We start from the raw sequence: 15,085 nt of genomic DNA, 5'->3' as shown, positions 1-15,085 counted from the left end.
TGCAATGAGCACTATGCTTAAGCCTTGCTTTTTGACAAAATTATGGGAGCAGTAGGATGAAGTAGTAGGTAGGAACTTTAGGGTAGAGCAGTAGGGTAGGTACTTTAGGTGGAAGCATTAGGTTGAAGTAGTAATTTGAATTATTAGTTAGGAACATTATGTAGAATTAGTTAGTTGGATCATTAGGTAGGAATTATTAGTTAGGAACATTATGTAGAATTAGTTAGTTGGATCATTAGGTAGGAACCTTTGGAAACACTATGCTAGAGTTGCCTTCTGCCAGTGGCTTGTTAAAGATGAGACACTAAGGGCTAAGAAATGGCATTGGAGTTCACTAGTTATGGAGACTCTTTTACCATGGCCTACCCATTGACGGAGTTCCCAGAGGGTATAGGTATCAGGTATGCTTAATTTTTAATTCATAAGAGAAAATAAATGGTTCTACACCTAATCACATGGATAAAATAGTTATAGAATGTAAGGGAATGTAAGTTGCTTACATAAGCTTTGCCAGTCTGATAGATGATGTGTTTTTCTAAACTAAGAACAGTTAACTTTTGAGTTTTAAGAAAACAATTCTCTGTATTTTTTGCATCATTTCATAAATCTTTTAAAAAAGAGATGATTCTGTTATTTTTGGATGCTTTGGGAAGGCCACAAAAAATAATTTGTGCACTGAAAGGATTAAGAGGCAATTTACATTGCAACCCATACAATCCATAGTAGGACAATTGTAGTTATGTAATGCTTTGTGATGTTAATAGGATATGTGCTGCTTCTTTAGAAGTGATTAATGGATTATTCTGTTAAGTATTCATGCATTTTTCATGTTCTGCTGCCCTTTTTAGAAATGGAAATACAAAAAGGGAGGGTTTCCTGCCTCCTTTTAGTCACCATCTGTAATACAGTACTTATGAAATGAGGGTAATCTTCAGTGTCCCTGTGCATTATGCATAATAGGTAGAGAGTTGTTGTGAGCAAATGAGTGCCATTTCTTTGTATGTTTTTGGAGCTGCCTTACTTATTCTTTTGTCTCTGTAATCTTGATATCTGAGTTAACAAATGAATGTGAAAGAGAGTATTGATATGTTTTGCAGATGACTTGTGAGAATAAAACAATGGAAAATGAGGAAGACCAAGGAAAAATGCAGAGAGACCTTAATATCAAATACACATGGTCAAAAGAGAACTTAATGGATTTTGTCAAGAAATATTTGAACAAGTAAATCATGGGTATATTAACATTATTTCGCTCTCTGAATATAAATGTCCAACAGGAAAAGAAATAATAAGATAATTTTAAGGATTTGGAAATCATTGAGAGTTAAAAGCTTGAATGTTTAGAACATACTGTTAAGATATAGCTCAGAAGCCAAATGATGAATGGTATGATATTAAGAACTTCTGCAACAAGTGACAGAAAATTAACTAAGAAAATGTTTAATGTATCTATATATTCGTAGATGATGGTAAATAATTATTAATATGTACATGTGTATGTATTTATGTGTATGTGTATAACATCCACTCTTTCTTGGAAACCCCATATTATGGAAATAGCTAAGTCTGCCTTTAAGAAACTGGGTGTCCTATTAAAGACATTGAAACTTCTTTTATTCTGAATGGTTTCTCTGTTTATACAAAGGATTGATTAATCCTTGTATAGAGCACTGCTCTTACATCTGGGATGGTTCTATCTCTGCTTCATCACTTGACAGATTTGAATCAGAAGCAGTCCAGCTCATAAACTGTCCCAGGCTGACTTTCAAACTTGACCCTCTTGCCATATGCCATAATGTTGTTTCACTGTCCTTCTTCTATAGGTATTACTCTTATTTTTGCTCTTGAGAACAAGTGCTTTAATGCCCCCACCACTAGCTAGGCTACGCAATACTTGGCAAGCTGCTTCATCACATGATTACTGTCTAGCTAGTGGCAACTCAAGGGGACATTTTGATAACTGCTGCTTTCTCTACACCTCAAAACTGGAATGCTCTACCTTCTTATGTCTTTCCCAATAACTATGACCTACCCCATATTAGAAAACAGACTTTCACTTCTTCCAGAATTCATAATTACTTTACCATCTCTTTTCTTTCTCCCTTTCATAATTCTCTCCATATCAGTTAAGGCAGGGCCTTGATATGGACTTTTGTCCATTACTGGAGCCTTCAGCATAAAGAAGAAAATAATTGTTTATTTATTTATTTATTTATTTATTTATTTTCCTTTGTCGCTGTCTCCTGCGTTAGCGAGGTAGGGCAAGGAAACAGAAGAAAGAATGGCCCAACCTACCCACATACACATGTATATACATACTTGTCCACACACGCAAATATACATACCTATACATCTCAACGTATACATATATATACACGCACAGACATATACATATATACACATGTACACCTCACCACACATGAAATAACAACCCCTTCCCCCCTCATGTGTGCGAGGTAGCACTAGGAAAAGACAACAAAGGCCACATTTGTTCACGTCTCTAGCTGTCATGTAATAATGCACCGAAACCACAGCTCCCTTTCCACATCCAGGCCCCACAGAACTTTCCATGGTTTACCCCAGATGCTTCACATGCCCTGGTTCAATCCATTGACAGCACGTCGACCCCGGTATACCACATCGTTCCAATTCACTCTATTCCTTGCATGCCTTTCACCCTCCTGCATGTTCAGGCCCCGATCACTCAAAATCTTTTTCACTCCATCTTTCCACCTCCAATTTGGTCTCCCACTTCTCCTCGTTCCCTCCACCTCTGACACACATATCCTCTTGGTCAATCTTGCCTCACTCATTCTCTCCATGTGACCAAACCATTTCAAAACACCCTCTTCTGCTGTGTCAGCCACTTTCTTTTTATTACCACACATCTCTCTTACCCTATCATTACTTACTCGATAAACCACCTCACACCACATATTGTCCTCAAACATCTCATTTCCAGCACGTCCACCCTCCTCCGCACAACTCTACCCATAGCCCACGCCTCGCAACCATATAACATTGTTGGAACCACTATTCCTTCAAACATACCCATTTTTGCTTTCCGAGGTAATGTTCTCGACTTCAACACATTCTTCAGCGCTCCCAGAATTTTTGCCCCCTCCCCCACCCTATGATTCACTTCCGCTTCCATGGTTCCATCCGCTGCCAAAACCACTCCCAAATATCTAAAACACTTCACTTCCTCCAGTTTTTTTCCATTCAAACTTACCTCCCAATTGACTTGACCCTCAACCTTACTTTACCTAATAACCTTGCTCTTATTCACATTTACTGTCAACTTTCTTATTTCACACACTTTACCAAACTCAGTCACCAGCTTCTGCAGTTTCTCACATGAATAAACCACCAGCGCTGTATCATCAGCGAACAATAACTGACTCACCTCCCAAGCTCTCTCATCCACAAGAGACTGCATACTTCCCCCTTTTTCCAAAACTCTTGCATTCACCTCCCTAACAACACCATCCATAAACAAATTAAACAACCATGGAGACATCACACACCCCTGTCGCAAACCTACTTTCACTGACAACCAATCACTTTCCTCTCTTCCTACATGTACACATGCCTTACATCCTCAATAAAAACTTTTCACTGCTTCTAACAACTTGCCTCCCACACCACATCCACATATTCTTAGTACCTTCCACAGAGCATCTCTATCAACTCTATCATATGCCCTCTCCAGATCCATAAATGCTACATACAAATCCATTTGCTTTTCTAAGTATTTCTCACATACATTCTTCAAAGCAAACACCTGATCCACACATCCTCTACCACTTCTGAAACCACACTGCTCTTCCCCAATCTGATGCTCTGTACATGCCTTCACCCTCTCAATCAATACCCTCCTATATAATTTCCCAGGAATACTCAACAAACATATACCTCTGTAATTTGAGCACTCACTCTTATCCCCTTTGCTTTTGTACAATGGCACTATGCAAGCATTCCGCCAATCCTCAGGCACCTCATCATGAGTCATACATACATTAAATAACCTTACCAACCAGAGAAAAGATTTAATATTGTATAACCCTTGGAGACCTTCTATGGAGCCCCTGCATCTTTTAGGCTGTTCTCCAAGTGGGAGAGGGTAAGACAGTTCTTTTGGGCCATGAAATTCCCTGACAACATTCTCTCTTTTCTGTCCATTGATATTGATGCTGGTTCACTAAAGTTGACTTTTCATCTTCTTTAGTAAACTCACACAGCTCTTGGAATGCTAGCCTTGTTCACCACCTGGAACTGTGGGTCAAGAAGTGTGGTGTTGTTGTGGTTTTCTTGGCAACCCCATGACCTCTTTTATGTCTACATCTTATTTTGTTGATAGTGTATTATTTGCTAATCATGGTTATCTTAACATTAACCCACAATATACACTAAAATTCATGGGGTAACTTACAGTGCTTGCAGGATGGTTAGCAAATCTTTTGTTTATAATCTTGTCTTAGCTTCTGACACACTTAAAATTTACTAATACAAACTGATGCTGTAGTGAAATGGCAAGGATTCTTATATCTCAGGTTTAAGATGGCTCACTATCATGCTTGTGCCTCAGAAGATCTCCAATCACCCTTAATAAAAGCACTCAAGTGGCCTGGAACAGACGACCCAATTACAGAGACCATTCCAGAAATCATAAGCGTAAGTATCTGACAGATTGCTTTACTCATTTTGTAACTCCTAATTTACTGTTTTAGCGACTATTTTACGCTGTATATTGTTTGAATTTAGTTTTAATTTTAAATTTCAGTTATACCTTTTTTGCATTCTGTAAGTGATGTAGTTGAATACTGTATGTTGTAGAGACGCATGATATTGAAATATAGCACTGAACATTTGAATTCCGTAGAGTGAATTCTTGGAAAAAATTTTGATATTGAAAGCAGGTTCATTACACCCTTAAATCCTCTAGATGGATAGTAATTTGAGCTTGGCGATTCCTCTCGATGTATATTTATGCATCAGGTTTCATACTTCTATTTCAAGGCTGTGTGCTGATCCTGAGTGGTTACTGAAGTGTCAGTGTACAGTAATTTCTACCCACTGTCTGTCTTCCTCCAGCCATACTACTGACAGCACATTTTCATGAGCTTTGTAGGAAGGAAATTGAGTGGCTCTGGACTTCAGTGGCTCTAAATTTTCCTGTGTTGAGTGCTATGCACTAGCCCTTCCTTTTAGCAAACAGGTAGGATCATTGGATAGAAGTAGTAGGTGAGAACATTTAGGCAGGAGCATTAGGTAGAAACATAAGATAGAAGTAATAGGGAGGAACATTAGGTAGCAGTATTAGGTAGAAGAAGTCAGTAGGAACATTAGGCAGGAGACTTTGCAAACAATGCGCAACAGTTGCCCTCTTCCATTGGCCTGTTAAAGGTGAGGTACCAAAGGCTAAGAAATGTCACTAGGGTTCACTACTTATGGAGACTATTGCCATGGCCACCCCTTTGATGGATCTCCAGATAGGAACAGGTGCCAGAGATACAGATAGATAGATAGTGGTTTTGGATTGTATGGAGAGTAAATTTTTTGGACACTGACTCTTCCATCACTGAAAGTTTACTTGGATGAGGCAGAAAATTTTTCTAGCAAATGTGAAGGCAGTTTACCAGTGCCACCCTGACCCTGACTGGTATGGCTGGTAATTAAATGACCTTTAATTATTTTTACTGTTATGAAATATTTTTTAGTGAACCACATTATGACAAGAAAAGATATTTTATTAAAGATAGAACATAATGATAATCAATGATCAGTGTTTTTGGTTTAGGTAAAATGAATCATAATCATGTGCAGTGACAACTCGCTTGACACTCAAGATTTTGTTACGCAATCAACAGTGCATTGTTCTGAAGCTTCAGCAAAACTTTTTTACATTATCATAATAGAAGTAATAGACCAAATGTATTTAAGTGATTTTTTTTTTCATTTTTTATATGCATATCTTCAAAATTATGATTTAGATACATCTTTTTAAAACTAACTTGAAAGTTGAGCCTCACTGGAAAGGAAACCTAAGTGAAGAGTTCAGGAGATAATCTCAATTTTTTTTGATTCATCATTGAATAAGGACATACTGATGATGTCTTTTAAGGAGTAATCTTCTTTACTGTATGTTGCACTCAGGATAACTTAGGCAAACTTTTAGCCTTCTGTTTTTTCTTTTGAACTCAGCTTATCACAGATTTGGGGATCTATGGGGAGAGTATAAAAGATTGGTATTTCTAGAATTTGAAAGTTCGTATAATCCACAGGCAAGCTAATTCAAGGTAACCATCTACTTATATTTCAACAATAATTGAAGTTATAGCACCACCTACAATACACTTTTCAGCATTACATATCCAGAAAATCAAAGTATGATGTGAATTGTTTTGAGAATACTATGAAATAATGCAAACTCATGATAGAACTAACCTTCACAAGAAAATCTAATAGATGGCGGACAGAATAGCAAGATCAACATAAGATTGTATGCACATGGACAAAGAAGATGAAAGTATTGTACATGAAGCAGGAAACACAGGAAGCAAAGTCTCATTGTATGTACTTGTAAGTAGGAAGTTGTGTGCCATGTGAGTTCCTTTCCAATGTGTATCGCATAGATTCTTTTTATAGTGGAACATAACAGAAGGAATCAAAGCCTCTTAAAAAGTGCCGACACAAAAGTGATAACAGTAGAACTGAAACCTACACAGACACATAAACATTTACGTTTACAGCACTGCATTTAAGAGTGGGGTTCCTGGCCTTGAATGTGTGCATCAGAAAGGTGTAGTTCCTACATTTCTTTGGTTGGTTAATTTAGACCTTATGGAATTACAGATAGTTAGATACTTTTCCCCTGCTGCATTGTTGGATCCATGTGACTAAACAAGCCACCCATTAAGCATGTGTTTTACTTTATTACTGACATTTATCCAAAACTTTTCACTACATTCATTAGGAACATATTGTTGGTTAGATAGTTTATCTCAGTGGTCTTGTGTACATTATACATAACTATGGAGGGAAAGAAGGGTGAATGAATAAATAAATGTGAGGCAAAGGTGACAAGCAGGAAGTGAGGTCTTGGTGTCATAACAATGATGACTGGTAATACCTGGCATGGGAGGGGTGGCAGCCAGCCTCACTCTTTTTATCTTTATTATTGAGAGGTAGGGAAGGATTCATAGTATAACTTAAAAGTCAGAATAACGACAAAGAACTGATAATTGAAAATGAAAGGTACAGGAGCCAATGACAAAACAATCAGTTGATTTACTCTGGAAGAAATCAGTAAAACTGTTACAAATGCTGGAATCAGTTAAAAAGTAGTTGAGAAATGATAAAAAGTAGAAGAATTAGCAACAAACCTAATAATTAACTCAAGTAACAGATAATCAGATTATGGGAACTACTGATCATGTAAGTAATAAAAGTATTGTACATTTGTAAACAAATGTTATTGGTTATTTTTAGAACCGTAATATGCTTTTACTTTTCTTTTTTTTAATGGGAAGACATTAAAAAGGTTTGCTCCCTGTAAGATCTAAGGTTATGTGGTTATTTACAAAGTTTTCATAAGTATTCTCTTTATTTAATGATTGAACAAGGTTTGAAGGTTTTCATTATTTTTAGACTGTACTTTTACTTTATTGGTAGTAACTGGTAAGCAGTCACAGACAGGGAAGTATATTACTGGTGCTACCCGCTCAGATATTGGGAGGGCTAGTGATGGCTTTATAGTGAGCCAGCACTTCAGTGGTTGTCAAGTTGCACTCCTTTGACTTGAGTTGCTGTCTTTTCTTTCTGCCTCACCTACATATGGACTGCTGGCATTCTGTCCACACACATACAATCACAATATCTTCTTTTACATGTCACACTCGACAACACTTAACTCACACGTCTCATTCCTTTTACCTCTAGATTTTTCTGCAGTGAGTGCTTTATGCTAGCCCAGCCTTTTAGCAATAGGTAGGAATATTAGGTAGAAGTAGTAGGTAGGAGCATTAGCTGGGAGCATAAGGGAGAAATAGTAATTTGGAACATTAGGCTGAAAATTAGGTAGAAACAGTAGCAGTAGTTGGTAGGAACATTTGATAGAAGCTTTAGAAAACATTGCGCTAGAGAGACAGGTAGTATGTTTGAGGAAAGTGACCTGGATGTTTTGGCTCCAAGTGAAGCTAAGCTCAAGGTTAAAGGAGAAAAGTGGTTTAGCAATGTTTTAGGAGTAAAGTCAGGGGTTGGTGAGAGGACAAGAGCAAAGGAAGGAGTAGCGCTACTCCTGAAAGAGGAGTTGTGGGAGTATGTGATAGAGTGTAAGACAGTAAACTCTAGATTGATATGGGTAAAACTGAAACTGGATGGAGAGAGATAGGTGATTATTGGTACCTATTCGTGGGCATGAGAAGAAAGATCATGAGAGGCAAGTGTTTTGGGATCAGATGAGTGAGTGTGTTAGTAGTTTTTATGCACGAGACCAGGTTATAGTGATGGGTGATTTGAATGCAAAGGTGAGTAATATGGCAGTTGAGAGAATAATTGGTGTACATGGGGTGTTCAGTGTTGTAAATGGAAATGGTGAAGAGCTTGTAGATTTGTGTGCTGACAAAAGGACTGGTGATTGGGAATACCTGGTTTAAAAAGAGCGCTGGTGGCTGATTCATGTGAGAAACTGCAGAAGCTGGTGACTGAGTTTGGTAAAGTGTGTGAAAGAAGAAAGTTAAGAGTAAATGTGAATAAGAGCAAGGTTATTAGGTACAGTAGGGTTGAGGGTCAAGTCAATTGGGAGGTAAGTTTGAATGGAGATAAACTGGAGGAAGTAAAGTGTTTTAGATATCTGGGAGTGGATGTGACAGCGGATGGAACCATGGAAGCGGAAGTGAATCATAGGGTGGGGGAGGGGGCGAAAATCCTGGGAGCCTTGAAGAATGTGTGGAAGTCGAGAACATTATCTTGGAAAGCAAAAATGGGTATGTTTGAAGGAATAGTGGTTCCAACAATGTTGTATGGTTGCGAGGCGTGGGCTATGGATAGAGTTGTGCGCAGAAGGGTGGATGTGCTAGAAATGAGATGTTTGAGGACAATGTGTGGTGTGAGGTTGTTTGATCAAGTAAGTAACGTAAGGGTAAGAGAGATGTGTGGAAATAAAAAGAGCGTGGTAGAGAGAGCAGAAGAGGGTGTTTTGAAATGGTTTGGGTACATGGAGAGAATGAGTGAGGAAAGATTAACCAAGAGGATATATGTGTCGGAGGTGGAGGGAACGAGGAGAAGCGGGAGACCAAATTGGAGGTGGAAAGATGGAGTGAAAAAGATTTTGAGTGATCGGGGCCTGAACATGCAGGAGGGTGAAAGGCGGGCAAGGAATAGAGTGAATTGGATCGATGTGGTATACCGGGGTTGACGTGCTGTCAGTGGATTGAATCAGGGCATGTGAAGCGTCTGGGGTAAACCATGGAAAGTTGTGTGGGGCCTGGATGTGGAAAGGGAGCTGTGGTTTCGGGCATTATTGCATGACAGCTAGAGACTGAGTGTGAACGAATGAGGCCTTTGTTGTCTTTTCCTAGCGCTACCTCACACACATGAGGGGGGAGGGGGATGGTATTCCATGTGTGACGAGGTGGCGATGGAAATGAATAAAGGCAGACAGTGTGAATTGTGTGCATGGGTATATTTGTATGTGTCTGTGTGTGTATATATATGTGTACATTGAGATGTATAGGTATGTATATTTGCGTGTGTGGACGTGTGTGTATGTACATGTGTATGTGGGTGGGTTGGGCCATTTCTTTTGTCTGTTTCCTTGCACTACCTCGCAAACGCGGGAGACAGCGACAAAGCAAAACAAATAAATAAATAAATAAATAAAAAGAGAGGTATACGTAAGTATGCGTATGTAATTAGGAGAGATGGCCAGAGAACGTTATTGGCTTACGTGTTAATTGATAGGCACGTGAAAGAGAGACTTTTGGATGTTACTGTTCTGAGAGGTGCAACTGGAGGGAAGTCTGATCATTATCTTGTGGAGGTGAAGGTGAAGATTTGTAGAGGTTTTCAGAAAAGAAGAGAGAATGTTGGGGTGAGGAGAGTGGTGAGAGTGAGTGAGCTTGGAAAGGAGACTTGTGTGAGGAAGTACCAGGAGAGATTGAGTACAGAATGGAGAAAGGTGAGAGCAAATGATGTAAGGGGAGGGGGGGAGGAATGGGATATATTAAGGGAAGCAGTGATGGCTTGTGCAAAAGATGCCTGTGGCATGAGAAGCGTGGAAGGTGGGCGGATTAGAAAGGGTAGTGAGTGGTGGGATGTAGAAGTAAGATTGTTAGTGAAAGATAAGAGAGAGGCATTTGGATGCTTTTTTCAGGGAAATAGTTCAAATGACTGGGAGATGTATAAAAGAAGGAGACAAGAGGTTAAGGGAAAGGTGGAAGAGGTGGAAAAGAGGGCAAATGAGAGTTGGGGTGAGAGAGCATCATTGAATTTTAGGGAGAATAAAAAGGTTCATTGGTTGGTAAGGTTATTTAATGTATGTATGACTCATGGTGAAGTGCCTGAGGATTGGAGGAATGCTTGCATTGTGCCATTGTACAAGGCAAAGGGGATAAAAGTGAGTGCTCAAATTACAGAGGTATATGTTTGTTGAGTATTCCTGGGAAATTATATGGGAGGGTATTGATTGAGAGGGTGAAGGCATGTACAGAGCATCAGATTGGGGAAAAGAAGTATGGTTTCAGAAGTCGTAGAGGATGTGTTGATCAGGTGTTTGCTTTGAAGAATGTATGTGAGAAATACTTAGAAAAGCAAATGGATTTGTATGTAGCATTTATGGATTTGGAGAAGGCATATGATGGAGTTGATAGAGATGCTCTGTGAAAGGTATTAAGAATATATGGTGTGGGAGGCAAGTTGTTAGAAGCAGTGAAAAGTTTTTGTCGAGGATGTAAGGCATGTGTACGTGTAGGAAGAGAGGAAAGTGATTGGTTCTCAGTGAATGTAGGTTTGTGACATGGGTGTGTGATGTCTCCATGGTTGTTTAATTTGTTTATGGATGGGTTGTTAGGGAGGTGAATGCAAGAGTTTTGGAAAGAGGGACAAGTATGAAGTCTGTTGTGGATGAGAGAGCTTGGGAAGTGAGTCAGTTGTTCGCTGATGATACAGCGCTGGTGGCTGATTCATGTGAGAAACTGCAGAAGCTGGTGACTGAGTTTGGTAAAGTGTGTGAAAGAAGAAAGTTAAGAGTAAATGTGAATAAGAGCAAGGTTATTAGGTACAGTAGGGTTGAGGGTCAAGTCAATTGGGAGGTAAGTTTGAATGGAGATAAACTGGAGGAAGTAAAGTGTTTTAGATATCTGGGAGTGGATGTGACAGCGGATGGAACCATGGAAGCGGAAGTGAATCATAGGGTGGGGGAGGGGGCGAAAATCCTGGGAGCCTTGAAGAATGTGTGGAAGTCGAGAACATTATCTTGGAAAGCAAAAATGGGTATGTTTGAAGGAATAGTGGTTCCAACAATGTTGTATGGTTGCGAGGCGTGGGCTATGGATAGAGTTGTGCGCAGAAGGGTGGATGTGCTAGAAATGAGATGTTTGAGGACAATGTGTGGTGTGAGGTTGTTTGATCAAGTAAGTAACGTAAGGGTAAGAGAGATGTGTGGAAATAAAAAGAGCGTGGTAGAGAGAGCAGAAGAGGGTGTTTTGAAATGGTTTGGGTACATGGAGAGAATGAGTGAGGAAAGATTAACCAAGAGGATATATGTGTCGGAGGTGGAGGGAACGAGGAGAAGCGGGAGACCAAATTGGAGGTGGAAAGATGGAGTGAAAAAGATTTTGAGTGATCGGGGCCTGAACATGCAGGAGGGTGAAAGGCGGGCAAGGAATAGAGTGAATTGGATCGATGTGGTATACCGGGGTTGACGTGCTGTCAGTGGATTGAATCAGGGCATGTGAAGCGTCTGGGGTAAACCATGGAAAGTTGTGTGGGGCCTGGATGTGGAAAGGGAGCTGTGGTTTCGGGCATTATTGCATGACAGCTAGAGACTGAGTGTGAACGAATGAGGCCTTTGTTGTCTTTTCCTAGCGCTACCTCACACACATGAGGGGGGAGGGGGATGGTATTCCATGTGTGACGAGGTGGCGATGGAAATGAATAAAGGCAGACAGTGTGAATTGTGTGCATGGGTATATTTGTATGTGTCTGTGTGTGTATATATATGTGTACATTGAGATGTATAGGTATGTATATTTGCGTGTGTGGACGTGTGTGTATGTACATGTGTATGTGGGTGGGTTGGGCCATTTCTTTTGTCTGTTTCCTTGCACTACCTCGCAAACGCGGGAGACAGCGACAAAGCAAAACAAATAAATAAATAAATAAATAAAAAGAGAGGTATACGTAAGTATGCGTATGTAATTAGGAGAGATGGCCAGAGAACGTTATTGGCTTACGTGTTAATTGATAGGCACGTGAAAGAGAGACTTTTGGATGTTACTGTTCTGAGAGGTGCAACTGGAGGGAAGTCTGATCATTATCTTGTGGAGGTGAAGGTGAAGATTTGTAGAGGTTTTCAGAAAAGAAGAGAGAATGTTGGGGTGAGGAGAGTGGTGAGAGTGAGTGAGCTTGGAAAGGAGACTTGTGTGAGGAAGTACCAGGAGAGATTGAGTACAGAATGGAGAAAGGTGAGAGCAAATGATGTAAGGGGAGGGGGGGAGGAATGGGATATATTAAGGGAAGCAGTGATGGCTTGTGCAAAAGATGCCTGTGGCATGAGAAGCGTGGAAGGTGGGCGGATTAGAAAGGGTAGTGAGTGGTGGGATGTAGAAGTAAGATTGTTAGTGAAAGATAAGAGAGAGGCATTTGGATGCTTTTTTCAGGGAAATAGTTCAAATGACTGGGAGATGTATAAAAGAAGGAGACAAGAGGTTAAGGGAAAGGTGGAAGAGGTGGAAAAGAGGGCAAATGAGAGTTGGGGTGAGAGAGCATCATTGAATTTTAGGGAGAATAAAAAGGTTCATTGGTTGGTAAGGTTATTTAATGTATGTATGACTCATGGTGAAGTGCCTGAGGATTGGAGGAATGCTTGCATTGTGCCATTGTACAAGGCAAAGGGGATAAAAGTGAGTGCTCAAATTACAGAGGTATATGTTTGTTGAGTATTCCTGGGAAATTATATGGGAGGGTATTGATTGAGAGGGTGAAGGCATGTACAGAGCATCAGATTGGGGAAAAGAAGTATGGTTTCAGAAGTCGTAGAGGATGTGTTGATCAGGTGTTTGCTTTGAAGAATGTATGTGAGAAATACTTAGAAAAGCAAATGGATTTGTATGTAGCATTTATGGATTTGGAGAAGGCATATGATGGAGTTGATAGAGATGCTCTGTGAAAGGTATTAAGAATATATGGTGTGGGAGGCAAGTTGTTAGAAGCAGTGAAAAGTTTTTGTCGAGGATGTAAGGCATGTGTACGTGTAGGAAGAGAGGAAAGTGATTGGTTCTCAGTGAATGTAGGTTTGTGACATGGGTGTGTGATGTCTCCATGGTTGTTTAATTTGTTTATGGATGGGGTTGTTAGGGAGGTGAATGCAAGAGTTTTGGAAAGAGGGACAAGTATGAAGTCTGTTGTGGATGAGAGAGCTTGGGAAGTGAGTCAGTTGTTCGCTGATGATACAGCGCTGGTGGCTTATTCATGTGAGAAACTGCAGAAGCTGGTGACTGAGTTTGGTAAAGTGTGTGAAAGAAGAAAGCTGAGAGTAAATGTGAATAAGAGCAAGGTTATTAGGTACAGTAGGGTTGAGGGTCAAGTCAATTGGGAGGTAAGTTTGGATGGAGAAAAACTGGAGGAAGTGAAGTGTTTTAGATATCTGGGAGTGGATCTGGCAGCGGATGGAACCATGGAAGCGAAAGTGAATCCTAGGGTGGGGGAGGGGGCGAAAATTCTGGGAGCATTGAAGAATGTGTGGAAGTCGAGAACATTATCTTGGAAAGCAAAAATGGGTATGTTTGAAGGAATAGTGGTTCTAACAATGTTATATGGTTGCGAGGTGTGGGCTATGGATAGAGTTGTGCGGAGAAGGGTGGATGTGCTGGAGATGAGATGTTTGAGGATAATTTGTGGTGTGAGGTGATTTGACTGAGTTAGTAATAATAGGGTAAGAGAGATGTGTGGTAATAAAAAGAGTGTGGTAGAGAGAGCAGAGGAGGGTGTTTTGAAATGGTTTGGTCACATGGAAAGAATGAGTGAGGAAAGATTGACCAAGAGGATATATGTGTCAGAGGTGGAGGGAACGAGGAGAAGAGGGAGACCAAATTGGAGGTGGAAAGATAGAGTGAAAAAGATTTTGAGTGAGCAGGGCCTGAACATGCAGGAGGGTGAAAGGCATGCAAGGAATAGAGTGAATTGGAACGATGTGGTATACCAGGGTCGACTTGCTGTCAGTGAATTGAACCAGGGCATGTGAAGCGTCTGGGGTAAACCATGGAAAGGTCTGTGGAGCCTGGATGTGGAAAGGGAGCTGTGGTTTCGGTGCATTATTACATGACAGCTAGAGACTGAGTGTGAACGAATGTGGCCTTTGTTGTCTTTTCCTAGCGCTACCTTGCACACATGAGGGGGGAGGGGTTTGTTATTTCATGTGTGGCGAGGTGGCGATGGGAATGACTAAAGGCAGATAGTATGAATTATGTACATGTGTATGTATGTATATGTCTGTGTGTGTGTATATATGCATACATTGAGATGTATAGGTATGTATATTTGCGTGTGTGGACGTGTATGTATATGCATGTGTATGGGGGTGGGTTGGGCCATTCTTTCGTCTGTTTGCTTGCGCTACCTCACTAACGCGGGAGACCGCGACAAAGCAAAATAGAAAAAATAAATAATAATATAATGTATGTGAATGGAGTGATTAGAGAGATGAAAACAACGCTCAGGAAAAGAGGTGCAGAGATGGAGTGTGGAAAGCCTGTTTATAGATGATACTGTATTGTTTGCAGAGAGTGAAGAGCTGCAGAAGGTTGTAAGTGTGTTTTATGAAGTGTGTAAGCATAGGAGGTTGATGGTAAATGCAAGTAAAAGT

The 15,085-nt window shown here is 40.2% G+C and overlaps 1 protein-coding gene across 1 annotated transcript in view; it reads left to right on the top strand.

Annotated features, from left to right (window-relative positions):
* LOC139749260 (uncharacterized) overlaps positions 1-15,085 on the top strand; it is a 481,728-nt gene that overhangs the window by 122,433 nt on the left and 344,210 nt on the right. Inside the window, exon 15 of the mRNA XM_071662996.1 lies at positions 4,554-4,674. Coding sequence (XP_071519097.1) covers positions 4,554-4,674 — 121 coding nt within the window. The remainder of the gene's footprint in view (positions 1-4,553; positions 4,675-15,085) is intronic.

Source organism: Panulirus ornatus, chromosome 6 (genome assembly GCF_036320965.1).
Source record: "Panulirus ornatus isolate Po-2019 chromosome 6, ASM3632096v1, whole genome shotgun sequence".
NCBI classification, from domain to species: domain Eukaryota; kingdom Metazoa; phylum Arthropoda; class Malacostraca; order Decapoda; family Palinuridae; genus Panulirus; species Panulirus ornatus.
This window is presented reverse-complemented; position numbering and strand designations above follow the sequence as displayed.